Source organism: Bombyx mandarina, chromosome 20 (genome assembly GCF_030267445.1).
Source record: "Bombyx mandarina strain Sakado chromosome 20, ASM3026744v2".
In the NCBI taxonomy this organism is placed as follows: Eukaryota; Metazoa; Arthropoda; class Insecta; order Lepidoptera; family Bombycidae; genus Bombyx; species Bombyx mandarina.
In genome coordinates, this window is record NC_143226.1 from 11,372,773 (window position 1) to 11,396,759 (window position 23,987).

At 41.5% G+C, this 23,987-nt stretch overlaps 2 protein-coding genes across 2 annotated transcripts in view; one reads left to right on the forward strand and one right to left on the reverse strand.

Moving 5' to 3' along the window:
* LOC114242535 (centrosomal protein of 104 kDa) overlaps positions 1 to 11,368 on the forward strand; it is a 36,091-nt gene extending 24,723 nt beyond the window's left edge. The window contains exons 18-20 of the mRNA XM_089736114.1: positions 111 to 250; positions 1,230 to 1,325; positions 7,138 to 11,368. Of these exons, the coding sequence (XP_089592240.1) occupies positions 111 to 250; positions 1,230 to 1,325; positions 7,138 to 7,259 (358 nt within the window). The 3' untranslated portion in view covers positions 7,260 to 11,368. The remainder of the gene's footprint in view (positions 1 to 110; positions 251 to 1,229; positions 1,326 to 7,137) is intronic.
* A 615-nt stretch (positions 11,369 to 11,983) lies between these two features.
* On the reverse strand, positions 11,984 to 23,073 carry Nsun2 (tRNA (cytosine(34)-C(5))-methyltransferase Nsun2). Its single transcript, XM_028173659.2, has 13 exons — positions 22,850 to 23,073; positions 22,690 to 22,782; positions 22,049 to 22,263; positions 21,333 to 21,510; positions 21,164 to 21,248; positions 20,257 to 20,396; positions 19,679 to 19,812; positions 18,554 to 18,741; positions 17,534 to 17,678; positions 16,348 to 16,770; positions 15,492 to 15,658; positions 13,488 to 13,643; positions 11,984 to 12,188 (listed from the first exon to the last, which is right to left on the reverse strand). Exons 1-13 carry the CDS (start codon positions 22,910 to 22,912, stop codon positions 12,031 to 12,033), a joined length of 2,145 nt encoding a protein of 714 aa, XP_028029460.2. The 5' UTR covers positions 22,913 to 23,073; the 3' UTR covers positions 11,984 to 12,030.
* Positions 23,074 to 23,987: the final 914 nt, after the last annotated feature.

The following is a 23,987-nucleotide window of genomic DNA, read 5'->3' on the forward strand; positions in this document are numbered from 1 at the left end:
CTCATATCTCAAGGTGGGTGGCGCATTTACGTTGTAGACGTCTATGGGCTCCAGTAACCACTTAACACCAGGTGGGCTGCTAAGCTAAACAAAAAAATATTGGTTTTTAGCACCACATGCACTTGGTGCGGAAGGAGAGTGAGAGCAGAAGCCCTTGAGTCCCACTACTGGAGGCGCTGTGTGGTGCTAGCGCGTTGCCCACATTGTAGAGTCGCGTTGGAGGCCAGGACTCTACACAATCATTTGTTGGGTGAGCAATTTTTTAATCTTAGATAGTCAGACGAGAGCCTACTTCGGAGAGGCTTAGACGACAAAGGGAAGATCTTCCACCGAGCGGGTGATATTGCTCGGTAGACCGACGCATAGATTATACACTTAATCCAGGTCCGAATGTTGTTGTTCGGAACTTGTATATATGCGAGCTTATCTTGAAAATGTTGTAAGCGAGATTCAGGCATCGGTCAAATATCTTGTGTTCTGTGATGTCTACCGCCACACCTACAGACGTCTTGCAGTGAATATTTCCACCAGGCTTAAGATGTGAAGTCGCATTTTCAATTGCCATAACAACCATCTAGCTCTGCCAGCCCACTGATATTTTTGCTGATCTTCTCAATGGGCGTTTCGGATCCGGTGGTAGATTCTACGAAGCACGGCTCTTGCTAGGACCAGTGTTAGCAACACTCCGGTTTGAGCCCCGTGAGCTCACCTACACGTTAAGGAGAAGCTGAAATAGCCTCGTAGAAATTTAGAAGAAAAAAAAAAGTAGTCATTCTGTTAGTGTTCAGAACTGATGCTCTACCATCAGTACTCGAAATGTTAGGAAGAGTAGAGGAACTTAGGCAGGTATATACCCATATAAATAACTGTACATATAGGTTACTGTATGACTTCTTAGGAGCTCCAAAGTTAAGTCCCCTTCACTTTTTTCGACTCCGCTCCTTAATCTCTAAGTAAAATGGCATTAATGTAATGACACATTTCAACAGGCTTTTATTAGATTCGTATTCATCATGTTTTTATGTAACGGAATCTTTGAAAGTCATTACACGCATCAAGACCCGATGATAATATAATGATTTTATAATTTCGCTCTAATATCCTGATTAGAGTCAAGAGGATGTAAGAAATATTTAATTTGTTAGGTTTGAATAGTTGTTAGTTTGGTTTGCTATTTTTGAAGGGGATCTCCTGTTTCACTCACTTCACTTAATTGTTTACTGTTCCAGAGGAGTGCACAATCAGCGAGGGCAGCTGGAAGGTTTGTCAGAAATGTGGCGCCGCGTTGAGGGTAGAAGACAGTGACTATCATGTTAATTGTTACCGTAAGTAGATTTTTGTTAATTTTTTTTTATTGCTTAGATGGGTGGGGCAGGGACCGGATAGAGCGTGAGCTCTTCCACCTAGCAATAAAAAAAGATCAAGTTTTTTATTGACACTAGGGATAAGAAGTCATCTACTGGTGAGTAGTTGTCGTCGGTCATGGATATCAGCTAGCCTCTGCTCACTTTAGACTTCTCCTAAGCTTCGTTTGAATAAGTACGTATCCGCTCAGGAAATACTGTGGTTAATTCCAGAACAATTCACGCATGTTTGTGTAATTGTTTAGCTTATTCTTGAATCTTACTGGCGGTAGGACCTCTTGTGAGTCCGCACGGGTAGGTACCACCGCCCTCCCTATTTTTTTTTTTTTTTTATGATTGAAGGATTACTGGTGGCCCGGAGGCCTTTTCAGTTTCACCAGGACAGGTGGGCGAGCAAAGGCTCAGCCAGGAGGGGTGGGATTTGCTAACAGCTACCCGAGCGCCTCCGAAGGAGACCTAACAACTCAAGAGTAGCTGCTTCGCGAATGAATCTACTACCGGATCGGAATCGCGACCCGCTGAGAAGATCCGGCGAGAAACTCAGCGAGCTGATTCATGGGTTAGGTTGCACGGCGAACTCTTTGTCGAGTTCGACGAGTACGGTTACCGAGGTCCCTAAGCCTGCTCCTAGAGCTGAAGGCGTCTAGTGCAAACGTTATTGGATCTGAGGGATCCGTAAGGACGTGTCTAGGGCGTCGACGGTGACTGGCTCCTGCATGATCAGGATTCGGGGAGTAGTCAGCGGCGGCTACGATAAGGCGATTATCATGACGCATAGCCTTATCGAAGTACCGTTCCGACGCTGACTTCATGTATTTCTGGATAGATTCGAGGCCCAAGTCGTCGTGTAGGTCAACGTTCCTCACGAACCACGGAGCTCCGACGGCTAACCTGCAAAAGCGGGATTGTAGAGATTGAAGGGTGTCTATGTGTGTGCGGGCCGCGTGAGCGAACACCACACTCGCGTAAGTCATGACGGGCCTTATGCAAGTTTTGTAAAGTGTCACCTTGTTCCGAAGGGACATTTTACTCCGCTTACAGATCATGGGGTAGAGTCTACCGAGAATAAACGCGGCACGGTCACGGACTGATTTTATATGCGGGCGGAATGTCATCGATGCATCCAGGGTAACGCCCAGGTACTTGACCTTCCTGGCCCAGGGTATGGATTGACTAAAGAGAGTAATCGGGGGTGTGAGATTCCTCCTCCTAATACGGGAGGAAATCCGTGTGGAGCTTCCCCTCTGAAATAGCACCGCAGTACTTTTCGCTGGGTTGATGTCTATGCGCCATTTTCGGAACCACTGTCCTAGGGCTAGGGCTGCGCTCTGAAGCTTCTTCGCGATTAGGGACTTGTTTCTACTGGAATAGTAAACAGTCGTGTCGTCGGCGAATAAAGCTAAATGGGTCGACGGCGACCGGGGAATATCGTTAACGAATAAGCTAAATAGGAGGGGTGAGAGGACAGAGCCTTGCGGGACTCCAGCTGTGAGAGTTCGTGGGGAGGAGCGGGTTCCCTCGACTCGATATCGAAAAGAGCGGTTCGACAAGAAGTCCCGTATGATGAGCACGAGACTATCCGGCACGCCCATGTTGAATAGTTTGAAAATCAAACCGTTGTGCCAGACTTTGTCGAACGCTTTTGCGACGTCGAAGAAGAGAGCTCCCGTGTATAACGGTTTCGGTCGATTGAGCCCCACAAGAATGTGCTCCGTGAGGCGGTGCACCTGTTGAACGCATGAGTGATTTGTACGGAATCCGAATTGTTCATCGATGAGAATGCCCTTGGATGAGACGAAGTCTCTGAGGCGTTTGTAGAGCAGACGCTCATACAGTTTGCCTAGAGGAGGCTAATCGGGCGGTAGCTCGTCGGATGATTTTTTGGTTTACCGGGTTTATGTATGCCGATAACGTCCGCTTCTTTCCACACCGTGGGAAAGATACAGTTCGCCATAGCGGCATTGAAAATAGATGCCAACATCACGATGATTTGGACGGGTAGAAGTTTAATAACGCGGTTGGATATACCATCGGAACCGGGAGCCTTGCGAGGATGTAGGTCTTTGATCAAGTCTTTAACTTCCATCGGGGTGACGGGTGGTAACGCATCCGAGGGTGGCAAGGAGGCTCTGCGTTCTACCTCACTGTCTACTAATTCTACATGAACAGGGTCCACGGATTGAGTGCTGGGCGTACACTGGGTTTGCAATGTATCGGCCAGCAGCTCTGCTTTTTCGTCATCATCGAACGCCGCGACTCCGCCTGAGGGGCCTACGAGGGGGGGCATAGTTACTACCATATCCGATTTGAGAGTACGAGCTAAGCGGTAGTAAGACCTTTGGGAGGGCGCGAGTCCTTCTAAGAAATCAGACCATCTGGCATCTCGGACTTCGGCGATGCGAGACTTTACGTCGCGTTGTAGGGCACGCATTCGAATACGATTTTCCGCGGTAGGATACCTGTCGTAGGCGCGTATTGAGGCGTTCTTAGCTCTTAGGAGCTCCCTAATATCGTCGGACAATTTGAAGCGGTGAAGGAAGTCCTCCGCTACAACTTGTTTCGATGACCTATCTAATGTCGAGGTGATGTGTGACGTTAAGATGTCTATGGCTTCAGCGGTATCCTGAGAAGACGGGGTAGAGTCTGGGCTAAACGGGAGCGATGGTGGATCAGATTCAGCCAGGCTGACGCCCAGCGTGTGCCAATCCACCACAGTCCTCGTGACGGGAACGGAATCGGGAGCGCGACCGAGCTTCATAACGACGGCACGATGGTCTGAATCTAACTCTGAAACTACTTCGATCGAGTGTAAGCGCAGAGTTACGTTTTTTAATAACGCTATGTCGAGTATATCCGGGCGATGCGCGATATTTAGCGGGTAGTGAGTCGGGGTTAGCGGAGCGACGATATCGAAGGCGAGATCATCGACTAACGCGTCAAGCCGTCTGCCATTCGGGGTTGTGGTGTGCGAGTTCCACCTGACGTGTTTACAATTAAGGTCGCCCGCCAGAATGACAGAGCTTCCCATGCCGAGCAGCGCCTCGATATCACTGCTTAGAACGATCTTATCCGGTGGAAGATAAACGGACGCGATAACGATCGGCGCGTGTCCCGTCAGTGAGATTCGGCACACTGATGCTTCGATATTAGCGAGCGCGGGAGGATCGAGCGGGACGCAATGCAAGGCTCTTCTATAGTAAATGACGGTGCCACCACCACGAGCAGAGAGCCTGTCGTTCCTGACCATGTTATAGTTCGCGATTTTAGGGTCACGGCGCGCGGGCTTAAGTAGGGTCTCCTGCACTAAAAATATATCAATTTGATGGTCACGCAAAAAGTCAGAAACCTGATCACGTTGATTTGCGAGACCGTAAGCGTTAAAAAATCCTATCGTTACGGATAGGGGCTTTATTCTACTTATATACGCCATTGATTACCGGCGGAGTGAGGGGAGGACGTACGTATTTAATGACGCGTATACGTCGGCGTATTCTTGCACAACGGCGATAAAGTGTTGTGCAGTGGAGGCAGCGCGAATGGCGTCGCCCAAAGCGTTAACGCGCTCAAAGTTGATCGACTGAAAGAAGTCGATCGCTAAAGCGAGATTGTCGGACGCGGTCGGAGGGCAAGTCGCGGGAGAAGGACGAGTTGCGGGGGCGGGACGAATCGCGGAGGAGGGAGTTGTAGCCGTATTCGTGTACGGCAGCGGTTTCGCCCAGGCCGAGACACTGGGCACCGGCGCCGGAACGAACGCTGGCTTAGCCTGCGACACAGAGGGTGCCGAGGCTTTGATGTCTGGGCCGGAAGCTCGGAGGCGGTTTTGGCGGGCGACGCGTCGATTTATTTTAGGGGCTCGGGGGCATCCGCGGTAATTTGCGGGGTGACCCTGTGTTCGACACAGGACGCAGCTAGGCGGTTCCGTCGCGGTTTTTTGATCGCGAGTGCATAGGGCCGTGGCGTGATCGCCTAAGCACTTGACGCATCGGGGGCGCGCGTGACAGTTACGGGAAGAATGCCCGTATAATTGGCAGTTATGGCACTGGCTAGGTGTGCCTTTCTTGTGTGGGGTTTCGACTGCGATTCCGGAAAGGCTACAGACCGTTCGGATGTTGAATATTTGCTTACCCTCGGGGGTAGGCTGGAGGGCGACGAGAACCATATTATATGGCTCCCTCCCGCGGCCTGTATGCATGCGGTGTACGGAGTTAACCGGTAGGCCTTGTTCGAGAAGGTCGGCCTTAACGAGCTCGGCATCCAACTCTTTAGGGATGCCACGTATAACGACACGGAGTTCGCGCTCCTCCTGGAGCGTATACGTGTGGAAACTTATACGCTCCTTACGGAGGTAAGAAGAGAGGGCCCTATGGTCGTCGGGTGTTCGAACCTTAATTTGAATGCCGTTCGCGAGGTTACGGGCATTCGTGAAATTGATATTTTTGGCCTTAAGGGCCAGGGAAACTCGTTCCCAAGCTGCCTTCTCTTGAAGGATTACCGGGGGAGGGGTCTGGGTTTTATTTTGTGCCACCGGACGCGGCGACGGAGTGGCACGGGCTGGAGGCGCAACGGGAGTCTGAGGGCGGGGGCGTGACGCGTTCGCGGCTTTGCTAATTTTAGCGGCCGCGGGAGCTCGAGACTCCGCGGCACGCTTCTTACCCTTTTGCACCAGGGTGAATCCATCCGTCGATGAGGCGGGGGCGAGGTCGACCTCCATCTCCGAGTCAGAGTCGGAGGACGAGGAGGCGGGCGCAGGTGACCTACGAGTAGGTATTTTGGAGGGCGCGACGGAGGCCGCGGATGATCGCGCTGCTGGAACGGTGACCACGGCGGACGACGCAGCAGTTTTACTCGCCAGTATAGGCGACGCGGGAACGGCAGGCACGACGGAGGCTGCGGTGCTCGATGCAGAAGCTTTGCACGCAGGTACAGGCGACGCAGGAGCAGCGAGCTTGGCGGAGTCCACGAGAGGGCTCGCGGTGTGATCGGCCTTGAAGGCCTGAAACTCGGAAGTGAGCTTTGGGTAGCGAAGCCGGAGAAATTCCGCAAATACAGCGTCCATGATGGCTACGTGCCCAGGTGGGGCTACCCTGGGTCTTAGAAAACACTCGCCTTGCGGCGAGGCCCCAACTTCTCGGACCTGAGCGGTTCTATTGAACACAGGTGGCGATGCGGCACGATTACTACAGGACAAAGAAAAAACACAACAAAACGGATATAACAAAAAGAAACAAAAAAATTAAACACTTCCAGGAAGACAGTTTGTCGGCAGATGTACCACGAACACAGAAATAACAAAAGGAAACAAAACAAATAAAAACTTCCAGGAAAAACACTTGGTCGGCAGATGTACCACGAACACAGGCCGCGCGAACAATGGCCGGGCTAACAAAAGCCGGGCGAACAAAGGCCGGGCAATCGAGTGGTCGATGAGCACGTCCGCACGTGACGGGTGCCTCTATCGGAATGCCCTCCCTATTTCTGCCGTGAAGCAGTAAAGCGTTTCGGTTTGAAGGGTAGGGCAGCCGTTGTAACTATACTTGAGATCTTAGAACTTATATCTCAAGGTGGGTGGCGCATTTACGTCGTAGATATCTATGGGCTCCAGTAATCACTTAACAACAGGTGGGCTGTGAGATCGTCCACCGATCTAAGCGATAAAAACATTTTTTTTGGACTTTAATAAAATTTATAAAATGTCAAACGATTCGTAATACCTGGCATCACTAATCCTTTGGCTTTGACGTCGAGATATTGTTAGAGTATTTTTTCTCGACAGCGCTTGGCATGGACGAGTGGAAATGCCCGTACTGCCTCACGAACGTGCTGGCCCGGGATCTGCCCTGGCAACGGCATCTTATGCAGTGTCCCAGGAATCCACGATTGACTAACACTTCTTAAATTCATTTTACATCGATTTGTTTAGAGTTACAATACGAATGCTTAGTTTAATTATATCGTCAATATACAATACGTTTTATGTTGATGTATTCTCTTAGAGCAGTGATTCTCAACCTTTTTTTTTGTTGCGGCACATATTTAACGATTTCAAAATTTGGCGGCACACAAAAAAAAAGATAAAAATTATTTACTTACTACAACACTCTGCATAAATAGTTTATCAAAAAATTTTAATATACGAAATAAACTAAAATATACTATAATATTTTTTTTGTGGATTTAAATATATATTCATGTTTAAAATATTTTTCTTTTAAAATGATATAATTTAATAATATTAAAATTATTATATATTCGCAAAATTTGGCGGCACACAAAAGTGCCGCGGAACAGTGGTTGAGAATCACTGTCTTAGAGAGAAGCGCTGGTTTGTGTTCGGTTAGTTGTGTGAATATTTAAGTTTTATTTAGTGATTAATAATTTGAACGACATTAGCCATAATTAATACTTTAAATATAAATGAAATATTCAAATTGATCTCGTTAAAGTTTTTAGTGTTAAATTATTTTTACAGTAGTGTAGTATTTACGTAAATATATAAAATAACACCGTGTAATAAGAAAACAAGTCCAGAAAAATTATAAATTTCCGTAATTCGCTGTGGCAAGGCGAACTGTGAGCCCGCACGGAGGTTTGTCGCTGCCTCGTCTATTTCTGATAGAGAACTCATGAGTTCCACTTGGAAGGTACTTTGAACAACTGTTTAGCTGACAGCGTCTAGTACTTAATAAAATTTAGAACTACAAAACTTCAGAGGTGTCAAGGGACACCCGGATGGAACGAAGTTCCTTTCGATTAATTAGTGAAGGAATTGTAATTTTTTTTTTAAGTTGTAATAATATATTACTGCATTATGAAGAAGAAAAAACAATACTATGAACTAAATTACTATTGTTGAAACGCTATCTCGAGAAACTTTACTCATTACGCGGACCAATCGGATACGAGCAATGTCACGCGATAAACGCCTACACGTTGATTGGTCAGAATGACGGATCTAAAAAGTGTCGTGATAACTTTTCGTAAGAATTTTTTCCGTCTAGCTCCCTTTCACAACGCGCGATAAGGAACTTCGTTCCAATAAATAATTTGAATCTCTCTTCATACGAATTTGAGGGCGTGTTAAGCCTAAAGCTGCTCTTAACAGACTAACCTAATTCTAGGAAGTGCCCATGAAAATAGGATTATCTCGCAACAAATTGAATGCCATAATAAAGAGTTAAGATATTAATAGACATAGTTTTAAAGCACAGCTTCTTAGTCCACTGGTACCGTCCGCATATTTAATATTCCGTCTCTGATTAGCTGAGTTTCTTTTTAATTGCTTCGAACTTAAATTTCACTTGTTATTGTCTTTAAAAATGTTAGTTGTTGTGTTAAACTGAGTTCGTGTGCTGTAGGAAAATGTTGTGGATTTAGTTCGTTTTAAGTCAAGCGTTTGAAGTTCATCAACTATTCATTAGTCTCTTATCTTAGATTTTACCTATAGTAGTAAATCTTAGTTTTCATATCGACGCTTGATAGGCAAACGTGACTAAGCGACAATGCGTGAACTTTACAGTAGACTAATTTAAAGTTGAAATACCTGAAAACAAAATTTATTTTAACGAATCTAACTGTAGTAGAATCTAGCTAGTAGCTGTACGATTGAAATGATTTTAATACACCTAGAAATATATTTTTATTGCGCATCGAATATGGTTATTGCCTATCATAAATGACTAAGCGACGAGGTACATTTATGTACAAATCAGTTATTGTCGCTTAGTCACGTTTGCCTTTCAAGCGTCGATATGTAATCATCATTCTTGTAGTTAAAGATCGTGTCATCTAAATATACCTTTCGCTTATTTGTTATTACCATATAATTATGTGTTATTCGTAGGTATGTGTTATACAAAAGTATTTTAAGTTAAATAGTGATAGTACGAAACGTTACGAAGTTGATTTCTGTACAAATAGGACAAAAACGACTAAAATTATAAGAAATCAATAGTATTTTTTATTTGGTAGTAATCAAGCATTGCATCTATTCAGGTTTGGAATCTTAAAAACTTTTGAGGACAATAAGTGTGCAAAAAGTGTGTGCGAAATTTAAACTAAGGACGTATTTGATTTTCAAAATCTTTCAGAAAGCGGAGGTTTCCTTAAAATCTACTAAAGATGAAAATCGGTTTATGTCCATAAAAACTGATATTGTTGCAACATATGATTAGTGTGAAATTCATTTATAAGCACAGGATATGAAATCTAAGAGTTCCTAATTATTTCAACTAGACTGATGAACTTTTGATGAACTTTTAAGCTTCTACAATCGTTTTTTTGTATAATGATTACATTAAAGTTATAAACGTTCTAATTTAAGCTCAAGATTAATTGAGGACATTGAATGGATATTTCGAGTAACAAAACTTGATACTGCTACATATTTAATACGAAAATCGCTCAATATGGACTTGTGAGTCAGTTTTGTTGAAGCGCTCAATAAAGAAGGTAACTTGGATCATCTGTTTCCTCTCGTAAAGATCACGAAAAAATACTGAGAAAATTCTGAACATTTTTGTATTAAATTCCGTGATGTCCGAGCCATGACATTAATATTAATTCCGAAATTATTTTGCATTCGCAATAACATATAAGTGAACGCCAATAAAGAAAAACGTATTTAAATATAGTATTAATAAATTTTGACTGATAGTAAAATGAAAAATAGTTGTCAAGGTTTTAGTAAAAAAATTAAATAATCAATTACCTACGTAGTTGTAGCAAAAGCGTGGTTATTAAATAAAATGAAATATCAGACTAGTTGAACATTCCGTAAAAAGTCAATTAAAGTTTTTATTTTATCACAGTACATATTTGTATAACAAAATGGATCGATCGAGTTTACAAACATAGTCTGAGATTGTACTCTGAGATTTCTCCTGAAGTAATATGGGGTGTGAGGCGAGTTGATGATCCGACGGGTTGGATATATTCACTGGTAAGAGTAAAAACAAGAAACAGATCTGAAATTTTAACAACAAATCACATTTTCTTGTCATCTTACACATAAGTACTAATATGGTTAAAATGTGAAGTAATTCATTAAAGCATGAAGTATTTGAAAAAGTATGTAATTCACATATTTAAGAAAAAAAAATTGTTTTTATATTTCTTTTAAAGCCCTGCTCTGCTTTTAAAGCGTTGTTACTTCAGGAAGGAATCTGAGCTAAGCCTGTTTGTCTTCTGGTAATGATCATGTGAGCTTTCATTCATTATCAGAATTTTTGATTTTGTTTATTGAATTTTTGATTCAAAGTAAAAGCTATTTATATTTTTTTTCAATAAATAATTTATATTGAGTTATGTAATTGCTTAACTAGTGTTCATTTTTTATGTGTCAATGTTTCGTTTTGAAGGACAAGCAGTTTGTTTTTGTTACTTTAATCTAAGGTAACACTGCCGTAAGGTAGTCGATTATTCTGGTAATGTCGTGTAAGTCGGTATGTGATCGAATATTAATAAACTCTGGGCGAAATCAAATATTTTGACGTCACAATTTGTTGTATATTCGTTATCAGTAAACATAAAGGTTGCTAAAATTGCACGATTTCGCCAGATTTTCAGATGTTTTCATTTTAATGGTGGTAGGACCTCTTGAGAGTCCGCGCGGGTAGGTACCACCACCCTGCCTATTTCTGTCGTGAAGCAGTAATGCGTTTCGGTTTGAAGGGCGTAGCAGCCGTTGTAACTATACTTGAGACCTTAGCACTTATACCTCAAGGTAGGTGGCGCATTTACGTTGTAGATGTCTATGGGTTCCAGTAACCACTTAACATCAGGTGGGCTGTGAGCTCGTGCACCCATGTAAGCAATAAAAAAAAATTATAAGACTTGAAGATACTATAAAAACGACTTAAAAGCTGACACAGATTCCGTTTAATTGTCAGTCGATATCCGATCTTATGACTATAAAGATACGATTCAAACATTCCAAGCTTTGTAATTAAACAATTGTTATCGCTGCGAGTGCGAATGTTATGAAAATAAAGAATTTGTCAAATGAATGTTTTTTTCTTTCTACCTGCATTTTTTTTTGTAACTGAAGTCATGATTATGATAACATGCCTAATGCTTTTAATGTAAGCTAAGAATTTCATAATGGGCCTATGCGATGAGAGGAGTACTTTATAATAATCTATACTAATCTATATACTAATATATAAATCTACAGTGGCTTTTACGGATGTTCCGTTATAACTACTGAACCGTGCATCCGATTGACTTGAGACTTGGTATCCATGTAGAAAATACATGTAATTAATGGATAGGCTAATATTTATATGAGTGTTGGACTCCCTAACAATAATGACAATAAATAATAATGTTAATTTTAAATGCCCAGCGAAGTGGGCGAGTATGTCTAATAACTAATAATTTTATCCGTTTGTTTTTAAATGGCATTGACGTAAGCTAACTTGTGATGGTCAACGTTAGCACACGTGCTCAGGACAAAATTGAACACCATAGAGTATACAGCGTCAATATCTTATTGACTGACTCTGTGGTGCAGTAGTTAGCGGCTCTGACTGTTGCACGGAGGGTTGTGGGTTCGATTGCTTGTTGGCTAAAGATGGCGATAGAAAAGATGACGGAGCTTACGTTAATGAAATAAATCGCTATACATTTTCAACATATATTCGTCAAATAAAATACAACATAAAATTATTTATAATTCACTACACCCTGTAGTTGTCGTCTCTGTGTTTTTCTGTTCCTCGATAGTTTCCACTTCTTCCTGTACATTCTCATTGAGGATTGCATCAGTTTCTGTAGTTTCTGAAGTTTGGGCATCAGCGTTTTCAACCACTTTGAATTTGTTTACGTCTACAAAAAAAACAACAAAAATAAGTGTTCTTGTTTTAGAAAATACATATACATATACAAATTTAAGATACTAATAATAATATTCAGTGTGTATATTTCTTAATATTGATTTCTGATTATTTGAAAACGTCATCGCTTTTCAAGGCGTTGAATAGTAGTAGTTTTATTTTTCCAAATGGAAAGGCAAAGGTATCATACATACCATACAGCCTAATCTTTTATAAATTTTTTTTTATGAAATATGATATTATGAAATGAAATGAAGTTGATTAATATGAAAATATATGACATGAAATTATATGAAATGAGATGATATGATATGGGGTATTTTTATGAAAAATGATAATATGGAGTGAAATGAAATGAGATAAGATGAGATGATATGGTATGAAATATAATCTCAGTAAAATGGTGGTCATTTACTGAGACTTTTTCAGTGGACTTTTTGGAGTATCCCGAGAAGTTACGTTCAGCGGCTTTGTTTCATTTTCCCACATCATTTTCCCACATTTGTGCACTTTCACAGATATTAAACAGTTAATAAACCACCGTTATTACATATTTAAACCTGAAGAAACACTAAATAGATAAAATAAAACAAGTCACACAACTTCACTCCTCGCGTTCCCGCCAAAAAGTCCTAATAAAACTGACACATGAGCCGTACACATAGTATATAAAAATACAGGTTAAAGTGTCTGTTTCAATAAAGCCAATCACGACGATATTTTGAGGGTAATGGAACGGTAGGCAGCGGCTTGGCTCTGCCCTTAGCATTGCTGAAGTGCATGGGCGACGGTAACCATTCACCATCGTGGGCCTTATGTTCATCTGCTACAAGGGCAATAAAAAAAACAAGTGTGGCACTCGGAGACTGCCGCGGTAAAGCTATTGCATAGCTTTTTTTATCAACTTATGTAATTATAATTAGACACTAATAATTTAATATTAAAACAAGCTATATTTATAAACTAAGACCATGCTATATTTATAAACATTAACAGAAGCAAAACATTAACTGTCTCCTTCACACTCATGAGCTAGACCGTGCGAGAGAGAGATGGGAAGACTTTTCATGATACGCATGCAGTGCGACGTCACGCCGCGCGCTTATTCACAAACGTGTTGAACGCGAGCTACATGGGAGGCGGAGTGGGGGTGTTAGGTTTTATTTTCGTTACGGAATTTCTTGCTTCGGTCGCCGCGATCAAAGCTATGCAATAGCTTAAAAAGAGGAAGTTGTTTTGAAGATATTGCTTTTTTTTCTTGAAATCAGCCAGCGTATCTCATCTCGTTTACCGTATTTACTGATATCGGCTCCGAGTATCCGGAGGTAGTGCACGGCGTCCGGCGCGGCGGTGTAGGCGCGCAGCGAGTGCACGCCGCGCCAACCCACCAGAGTCAGTTCCAGCTTCGATTCCCGATCGCGGTACTCCAGCACGCAGCTGCCTGTGGCTGGGAATATTTAATTTTTTTTTTATTGCTTATGTCTACCTGGTGTTATGTGCTTACAGGAGCCCATAGACATCTACAAGAGATATTGATATTGAGATATGAGGTCTCAGTTTTTACAGTACAACGACTGCCTCACCCTTTTTTTGTGAACAATAATAATTACTCTCTCTCTCTCTCTCTCTCTCTCTTCTCTCTCTCTTTCTCTAAAAATTAATGTCCAATGTTGAATTTGAATGCTGGTCTATTCGTGTGAGTTGATACCAATGCACCGGGCGTCTTACCTACCATATGGTTAAAGGTTGCTTAGTTGGATGGACGGTGGCCCCACCCTTCAAACCGAAACGCGTTACTGCTTCACGGCAGAAATAGGCAGATCGGTGGTACCCACTCGCGCGGACTCGCAAAAGGTCCCACCACCAATAATAACCTAGTCAGGTCATAAATTCTGTCACATGTTTAATGTAAAATAATTGAAACAAGTTTATTCATTATGTAACCATTCATATACCAAAATGAACTTAACAAAACATAGATTCTTATGACACTAAAGTTTATTCAAAATGACCTCCGTGATTTTGAATACAGGCCTTCAATCTGCGCGGCCAGTCGTCTATCGCAGCACGAACGAGGTCCATGTCAATATCGGCGGCTGTCTTAATCAAGGATGTCTTGAGTGACTCCAAATTGGGATGAGGCTTTGAGCACGCCTTTTCCTCCAAGTGTTGCCATATCTTGTAATCTAACGGATTCAATTATGGACTGGAGGAGGGCCAGTCTTCGTGCCGGATGAAGTCGATTTCACGCGCCGCCAGCCAGTCTTGTGTGCTCTTCGCTCTATGAGCTGGCGCCGAATCTTGTTGGAAAACCCAGTGCCTGTTATTGAACATGGTATGAGAAACAGGTTCCACAAGGTTCGTCAGGACTGCATTTTGATACACAACTGCATTCGTTTTTACACCTTTCTCACAAAAATGTACCTCTGTTAAACCCCAATAAGAAACTCCCAATCATACCATGAGCGAGGATGGAAAATGACCTCGTTGGACACGCGGAATACGGTTGCTCGCTTCTTCACTATTGTGTGCGTACACCTTATCATTTTGTTTGTTGTAGCTCTCTTCTACGGTAAAAATTTTTTCATCCGAAAAAAGAATTTCCCGATATTTTTTTCCCGCGTACCGCTTCAACAAAGCGCGGCATCTCTTCAGTCTCAGGTCCATTAGACGAGCATTCAAACGATGTCCTGTTTTTCTTCGATATGCCCGAAGCTCTAAGTCTTCATTTAACACCCTTTTCACCGTGGTTCTGCTTAACCCCATCTGAAGGGCCAACAGTTTCTGCATACGTTTGGGATTTCTTTGAATTCGCGCCTTCACAGCTTTTATCACTGCTGGAGTCCTAACAGTCCGAGGGCGACCACTTCTTGACCTGTCATCTACACTAGAGTCTTCATTGTATCGTTTGATGGTACGATAAACGAATCTTTTGGTTATATTCAAATTTTTCAGTATGTTAAAAATTTTAATTGGCGCGTAACCGCAACGATGCAACGCAATAACTGCAACACGGTCTTCTTTAAGCGTCCACTTCATATTTAAAAATGAGTAAAATTCTAAAAGTATACATTTTTATTTTCATGAACAATTCGAAATTTGAATTCAATAAACTTTTTTGTGGCCAGCATTCTAAAAGAAAAGTTTTTACTGTGTGACAATACTTATGACCTGACTAGGTATATGATCAACGAGAATCGAATATAATATGGCTGTTTGTGGCTGTATGATTAAACTCCTTTCAGCAAATGAAATTTGAGAGTTTCGATATTGGCCGGTGAATTGGTGAGCTCACCTAAATCTTTGACCAGGTTCTGCGTGTGCTCCGAGAAGAGTTTGATATCGGGCGGGTTGCTGGGATTGTCGCACTGCAGGACAAGTATCAAGTCGTCTTTGAGTATCTCTATTCTTCGTTTAGGTCCGATGTACTGCGCTATGCTCAAAAGACCTTCTTGGGACAATCTAAAAAAAAAAACACGTCTCTAAAATATATTTTTATTGCCTTTGTAGGCAGACGAGCATACGGCCCATATGATGGTGAGGGGTTACCGTCGCCCATGGACTTCAGCAATGCCAGGGGCAGAGCCAAGCTGCTGCCTACCACGATTAGCACTACATTAATCGTCTGGATTGTTGAACTTTGCCTTCCTTTGTTTTTTATGTATGTTTCAGTCTATTAGAAATAGATTCATTCTCGGTATCTTCATAAGATCTTCAAGAAGAAGATAAATATTACTCTAATTACTTCACTGCGCCGCCTAGGGCGCCGGTGACCTACACGGCAGTTAATGTGTTAAGGTATTCCTGCAGATCCCTGTGAGGCAGTCTTTTTTTCTACCTAAGCTCATGGTCTGACCATATCAGCGTCACCGGGAGAGGTGAGCTTACGGGGCTCAAACCTGACGATGTTGCTAACACGAACCTCAGCAAGAATCATGCTTCGCAGAATCTACCACCGGATCGGGAACGCGACCCACTGAGAGGATCCGGCCAGAAACTCAGTGGGCTGTGTCTGTGGGTTATTTTACTCGTCGAGCCCTTCGTCGATACTCATTATAATCAAGATTATGAGCTCATCTTAAGATTACGGGCGGTATTCCCGTTGCTGTCCACGGGCCTCACTGTGCCGCGCGCGATTTGAAAGTACTGACCTGAAGGGACACGTCATGTTCTTGTTATCACACCTCACGAAGGTCTTCACGCCGGTGTTGATAATCTTTATATTCCGTTCGTTCCTCTGCACCACGTCCTTCACCGCCGGCGACACGAGGTATATATTTTTCTTCTTGCCGACGTGACATCTGGTCAACAGGCATTTAGGATCGAAGTCGTCTTTGAGGTCGTAGTACGATTTGATTGAGGGGAAAACGTCTTCATCGTTCCCGAAGAACACGAAAGGGTCCTCCCGGTAGCCGCCCATCCTCCTGCGCTTCTGCGGCGGAGCACTCTTGACCTCCTGCGGCTGCTCTAACTGCGGCTCAGCGTCCTCCTTCTCCCAGGGCAGGCTGGCGGTCTTCTCTAGGACTGCCACGAAAAATCCGCCTGTGTCCTGCTGGTGGGGGAGGATCCTTATGCTGGAAGACAGAAGCGATATACAAAGGTGTAATTTTGTAGGTTCGTTTGTGGTCCTTGTGGATTGCAGGACGAATTTACCACCAACAGAGTACGACTTCGGATTCTCTCATCAAAAAAAAAGGTAGATGATTTCAAATTAAAAATAAAGGTGTTCTACTTTCGTTTTTTTTTTAGGTATATCTAATGTCTTATTTTTGGAGTAAATGTTGCATAAAAATATTATCTATTTTTAATTAAAACTAGACAGATCTATTGACCATATGTGACTAAGTTCAGCATGAAAATGCTTACACAGCATCCGGGAACAACATTTTATATTGTTCATCAAAAAAATTCAATGATTTCTTTTCAGATTTTTTAGTTAGTTTAACTGATGTAGGTTTTGGAGACGGTTTTAATTTTTTGATTAAACCATTTATTTTATATACAATAATCTATTACAACTTATACAATGTTATGGCATAGCTTGTCAGTAATAAACATTACATATCGACGCTTGAAAGGCAAACATGACTAAGCGACAATTCGTGAACTTTACAGTAATTGAAGTTGAAATATCTGAAAAAAAAATCTTTTTTAACGAATCTAGCTGTAGGATTGAAATGATTTTAAAAGATCTAGACATTTTTTTTTGGCTCATTGAATATGGTTATTGCCTATAATTTATGTACAAAGCCGTTATTGTCGCTTAGTCACGTTTGCCTTATAAGCGTCAATATGTTCAATGATTGCACAAGAAAAGAATCAAATAATTGCACATACCAATTTTCTAATTGGTACTTCTCTATCTCTTCAGCGGTGGGTGGGAACATCTGCGGTCTGACCACGGTCTGCCACTTCTCTGGTACGTCCTCGTATTTGTCGTAGAACACCATGTCCTTGGAGGCTGGGCGCCAGTGGGTCATGCCTGGGAGAGACAACAACATCTTTAAGTCCCAAGGGAGAACGGAACTAAGCTTTATTATGTCATTGAAATATTAATTAAAACTCTATTTAATTATTTAATATTTTGGTAGGCAGCGGCCTGGCTCTGCCCCTGGCATTGCTGAAGTTCATGGGCGACGGTAACCACTCACCATCAGGTGGGTCGTTCGCTCGTCTGCCTATATGGGCAATAAAAAAAAAATTATTACACTTAAAATAGACCTTAACTATCGCAGTTAATTTTCCTTCAGAAGATCCTCTCGGCGCTCTGCTTCGAATTAAACGTATTTTATATTGCTAACGCCACGCTTTTAGGGCTGTATGTATAGCCTATATCTACAATTTTCCACAACAATACAACTGGAACATTCGCGAGTCGTATTTGATATGATATCCGCTATTTGACGAGAGATGGCGTTACTCGTACCGGCGTAACAATACGAATAGAAGTCGTCGTGGCCTAAAGGATAAGACGTCCGGTGCATTCGTATGTAGCGATGCACCCGTGTTCGAATCCCGCAGGCGGGTACCAATTTTTCTAATGAAATACGTACTCAACAAATGTTCACGATTGACTTCCACGGTGAAGGAATAACATCGTGTAATAAAAATCAAACCCGCAAATTTTAATTTGCACAATTACTGGTGGTAGGACCTCTTGTGAGTCCGCGCGGGTAGATACCACCACCCTGCCTATTTCTGCTGTGAAACAGTAATGCGTTTCGGTTTGAAGGGTGGGACAGCCGTTGTAATTATACTGAGGATGTCTATGGGCTCCAGTAACCACTTAACATCAGGTGGGCTGTGAGCTCGTTCGATCTAAGCAATAGAAAAAAAGAAAAGTTGGGAACAGCTGACCTCTCGCGAACTCGAGTCCGGGCAGCATGTGCGTGACGTCACACAGGTGCACGGCGCCCCCGGCCTCCCGCAGCAGCCTCAGCAGCACGGCCTCGTTCTCCAGGGGGTTGAAGGAGCACGTGGAGTACACCAGCCGGCCCCCCGCCGCGAGCAGCGTGCAGCCGCGTCGCAGTATCCGGTACTGCACGCTGAGGTAGGTATCGTATTAATTAACATCATTAGAATAATTTAATAATAATAATAATTTTATTTCTCTCTTAAAGGTATAGTACAAATATTTATTTTATAAGCCTTTGAAAGAGCTGAAGTCTGTACTAGGGTCAAAGGCCTGTATTACTGATCTACAGGCTCCCTCCTTCTTAAGATAGATTAGGTTAGGTTAAGTCGTGAACAGATGCTTCGGACTAGTGTTAAGAATGGAATATTTTAAAGGTATTCAACTGATAATTATCTATATAAATAAAAATGAATTGCTATTCGTTAGTCTCGCTAAAACTCAAGAACGGCTGGACCGATTCGGCTAATTTTGGTCTTGAATTATTTGTGGAAGTCCAGAGAAAGTTTAAAAGGTATTATAGATGAATATGAAAATGCTCGGAATTAAATAAATTTTGTTTTTTCTTTGATGTGTGTGTATGATTTAAGTTTATTTTATACAAAAGTTTAGGTCTTTTATTTATCGATTGAGGCGTTACGAAGTTTGCCGGGTCGGCTAGTTTTTAATAAATGTATTTTTTTATTTGATTGGTTTAGGTAATTTTAAGTATGTTTCAATGATACTATGTACACATATGGGCTTGTTGTTTTTGTCTGAAATAAAATAAATCATTCATTCATTCATTCATTAGGATGGGAAACCCTATGTTAGTTTGATGGACAATTTACATGTCTGTTCCAATAAGTTATGATTAAAGTTGAATAACTTATGAAGAACCAAGTCTACACACACACAGCCACAAATATTTATACTGGATTTTTCTGCTTAAATGAATTTTTACTTTAAATGTATTAAGTCCTTATGTGTAGTGTTAATCCATAATTGAATTATTTTAGGGGTATTCAATTAATTGCAACCTCTTAAAATTACATGAGCATTTGTTAGATGTATAATATAAATAAACGAACCCATGTAAATTATTGCCGTTGCCCGTGGACCACTTGAGCCAAATATCCGGGTTCTTGCGTAGTGTCGCGTCGCCGGAGCACGGTACGTCGCACAATATCCGGTCGAACTTCAAGGGCTTTGTTTTGCTTGGATCCTGAAAATGCAAATTCTTTATTATATAAAAAAAAACTTTTTTGTATTGAGTGTCTACTTATATCTGTCTCCATGTGTTTTATAGATTTATGAACCATTTAAAGATTCGTGTTATAACGGTTATTGATTTTTGAAAAGTTATTGTCGTGGTAACATTAACTAACCGACAAACGGTACTACAGTAGTTTAAATAAAAGTATGTTTTATTTAAGAGTCATAGATACTACTATCATAGTTATCATCATCATGTTTCAAATATATTAAGTGTATAATCTATGATCATGTTGGACCACTACTGGATCAGTCCACTCACCGCCATGTCTCGAGGCAAATATTTCTGACCAGTGTTGCCAATGATAGAATGCAGCAGTGAAAAGTCAGTATTTCAATCAACTCAATCTTACGTGTCAAGATAAGTGATTGTTTCAGAACGGAGGTCGCGTACCTGTTCATCAGTTACTTCAATGGAAGGCATGAAAGCAGAGTCGTGGTTCGTGATCACTATGCAGGGTGAGTTGAGGCGCTTGGCCTGATGTACCAACATGTAGCATCGGCTGTTGTCTACATCATTTGCCATCACAAAACCTGAAGAATAATTAATGTATCAATGGACGAAATGAGGCAGGTAGAAAGCTTGTCGCATTAAACGACTCTCCTGCTCTCTTACACCCCACGTCCGATCTCTGCCCAGAGTCAGAACCCGGTCAGAGTAAGGGGGGTCTTGTGGTCAACACTACAATCAGACTCGAGGCAGGTAGAAACAGCTTATCATAATTCTATGGCGGTCTCGATTTAGTTTTCATTTTTTTTCTTTTTTTCCTACCTAAGCTGGTAGCCTTGAGAGGCTATTCCAGCGTAACCTTAACTAGTAGGTGAGCTCACGGGGCTCAAACCAGACGACGTTGCTAACACGGACCCTAGCAAGAGCCGTGTTTCGCAGAATCTACCACTGGATCGGAAACGCGACCCACTGAGAAGATCCGGCGAGAAACTCAGTGGGCTATGTCTGAGAGTTAATTTACTCGTCGAGCGCTTCGTCGCAAGCGACGGGTTCGACAAGAACGGTGACCGGTGCTTGAAGTACCTAGAAGCACCGTTAGTGGATCGGAAGGATCCGAGATGACGTGTTTTGAGCGACGTCGACTGCTTTCCATTCTTTCCGCAGGATCGGGAATGGGTTGTAACTAGAGTGAAGTATTATTGAAACTCAGCGACAGTCAGGTTTTTCACATGCAGTTCACAGGTGAGATCCTCTGGATGAATTCACATTTATATAAAATAGCAGACAGTTCAATGCAATTGAGTACAAGACAGTTATGGAAAAATTGAATTTGAAAATATTTTAAACAAACCTGTAGGCATTTTATCTTCATCTGCATGTAGGAATTCTATGAGTTGTGCGGTCTTAGAGCCCGGAGCAGCACACATGTCAAGCACCTGCATACAAAATGTATAGTTTGGTAAACATTTCAAAAGAAATTACTTTAAATTTACTTATGCACTTTCTATAACCTTCCGTACCTTATGGTGAGGTTTCACATCTAATACTACGGGAGGTATCATCGACACCTGTTCTTGTCTCGAGACTCCTCCTGCTGCCGTCTCTGCTACAAGAAAGTTATGAAGCCGATACAATGCCTCGTTACGCCTGATATCCATACGGGTGAGCCGTAATTGCCATGCAAAACCTCCAGGGTACCTAAAGTATATAAAATTTATTCCATCAATAATAACCTTGATTTCAAAAAGTATCAAGGCAAAAAACTGTCATATCAAATAGTTTTGTTTTCAAGTTAATATCAAATTTAATAAAATATCTGTTAATCAGTGAAAAACTTTAATTTATTTCAAAGTTCAGAGACATAAAATAGATGCAACTCTATATGTATAATATATAAGGTTCCATCATCTTTACCTTGTTTTTTTATTGAATAATGAATACTTACATATTTAGTGAATAATTAATTTACTGAAGAAAATTATAATATGTGTAATTACACAAATTAGTAATTACTGTAATTACTAGTAGTGGGTAGTGCCACCACTCTGCTTTTCTTTGCCATGAAGCAGTAATGTATTTCTTTGTGACTTTCAGCTCATGTCTCAAGATGAATGGTGGAATTTATGTTGTTGATGTCCATAGGCTCTGGATACCTCCAGGAGGGCCATGAGCTGGTCTATTTGAATAATAAAAATAAAAATATATTTCTGAACTAATTATTACAAATAAAACATACCAAGGCAAATTAACTGGCTTAATTTCTTCCTCTTCATCTTTTCCATCAATTTTTAATTTTATATTCAGAAGCTGTGAGAAGTAATCACTGTTCACAATCTTCATTAGAGCATCAGCCTCGCCCTTAGATCCTGTGATACGGAATGCCGTAGGTAGATTCTCTTTGAGAGTTTGCATGAAGACCGGCCACTGCTCTTCTCGGCAGATCTTTTGCATCTTAACATAAATTATAAATTTTATTATGTAAATGGGCCAATGAAAACACCATTTCACTTCTATATTCCAAATGTTTTCCCTTTTTATTTATTTCGTGTAATTTAGTAGTAACGATTTATCTGCTTGGATGTAAGCCCTTTTCGGGCAGTTTGAATTTGAATAACATTTAATTTATTTCTTTATTATATTTCATGTAAAATTTACAATGGCGGACTTAATGCCTAAGGCATTCTCTACCAGTTAACCAAAAGTAGTGCAGAGTGAATAGCGGTAGATGCAATGAATCAATCAATTTAGTAGCAGTTAAAAAAATTTGGAATGAAATTAGTTAAAAAGAGAGAAGCAGTAGAGGGTTCAATCAGTATTTTCCGGTGACTAGTCTTTTAGATCATCGTGATTTAATGTAATTATAACAGAGATATTTACCTTATAGTATTCTTCAAATGCGGCATTTTCTCGGACAATATCTTCATAAGCCTTTCGATTATCCCCGTTCGGTTTCTCTTGTGGATTTTTCTCCTAAAACGTGAATAAACTGAAACATCAAACACATCTCATAGGTTATCCCATAGTTTTGTTTATTTACTTGCTCCTTGCGGTCACGTTTCCTTTGCGCGAATTTGTTGACGTTCCGATTTTTTCTACCCATCTTAATTGAGAACTAGGAATATTTGTGATAGGATTCTCAAAACTAGTTTAAATTCAGCAAAAACTAAGTACTAGGTACCTATTTAAGCAACTAAATTCTCAATAATACATATTTTATCAACACATTTTCAGTTTGACATTGACATTGGACAAAGTGATTCAATATAGCGATGAGTAATTCGAATAATTTATTTTGAATAACTCGAATAAGACTATTGACTCGTTCATTCGAGTCGCTCTTGACCGAAACCGAATTATTTCGATAACTCGTGTCATACTCGTAGGCAGGTATGTACACGTAGCGCGGGAGGCCACGTTGGCGCGGCGCATCGCTCAGTCGACTCGGCTTGATTCGACATTCTTTATTTCGCTCTCACTCTAATACGGAGTCGAAGAATCGTATGAATGAATTCTACAAGTGAGAAAATATGAAAATACACAGTATATTCAGTTATAATCACGAGTTGGTTGGATACAATTTGATTCGTTTAATGTACTTACTAGGCTATCACATTTGCAATTCGCCCATCATTTGTGCCATCGGAAGGGCTTTTTTCCAAGGCTGGAATCCTTTCCAATCAAAAACGATGTAACAGAGCATCACAAAGAAGGTAGATCATCGGAGTTCGAATCTCGCAGGCGGGTACCAATTTTCCTAATGAAATATGTACTTAACAAATGTTTACGATTGACACGGTGAAGGAATAACATCGTGTAATAAAAATCAAACCCGCAAAATTATAATTTGCGTAATCACTGGTGGTAGGACATCTTGTGAGTCCGCGCAGATAAGTACCACCGTCCTGCTTATTTCTGCCGTGTAGCAGTAATGTGTTTCGGTCTGAAGGGTAGGGCAGCCGTTGTAACTATACTGAGATCTTAGAACTTCTATCTCAAGGTGGGTGGCGCATTTACGTTGTAGATGTCTATGGGCTCCAGTAACCACTTAACACCAGGTGGGCTGTGAGCTCGTCCACCAATCTAAGCAATAAAAAAAGATTTCGTTCCTAAAGAAGGTAATTGCCAAGGCGAAGTCGGAGCACGTTGCTAGAATTGGTGAGCGACTAAAGAGCTAT

What these genes read in the sequence shown, in the direction of transcription:
- Nsun2 (XM_028173659.2), bottom strand. Translation starts at nt 22,912, where the DNA reads ATGGGTAGAAAAAATCGGAACGTCAACAAATTCGCGCAAAGGAAACGT. An exon ending in CATTTGAAGAATACTATAAG is followed by an intron (nt 22,264 to 22,689) that starts GTAAATATCTCT and finishes ATTTATGTTAAG; the next exon opens with ATGCAAAAGATCTGCCGAGA. An exon ending in GAACCTGGTCAAAGATTTAG is followed by an intron (nt 13,644 to 15,491) that starts GTGAGCTCACCA and finishes AAATATTCCCAG; the next exon opens with CCACAGGCAGCTGCGTGCTG.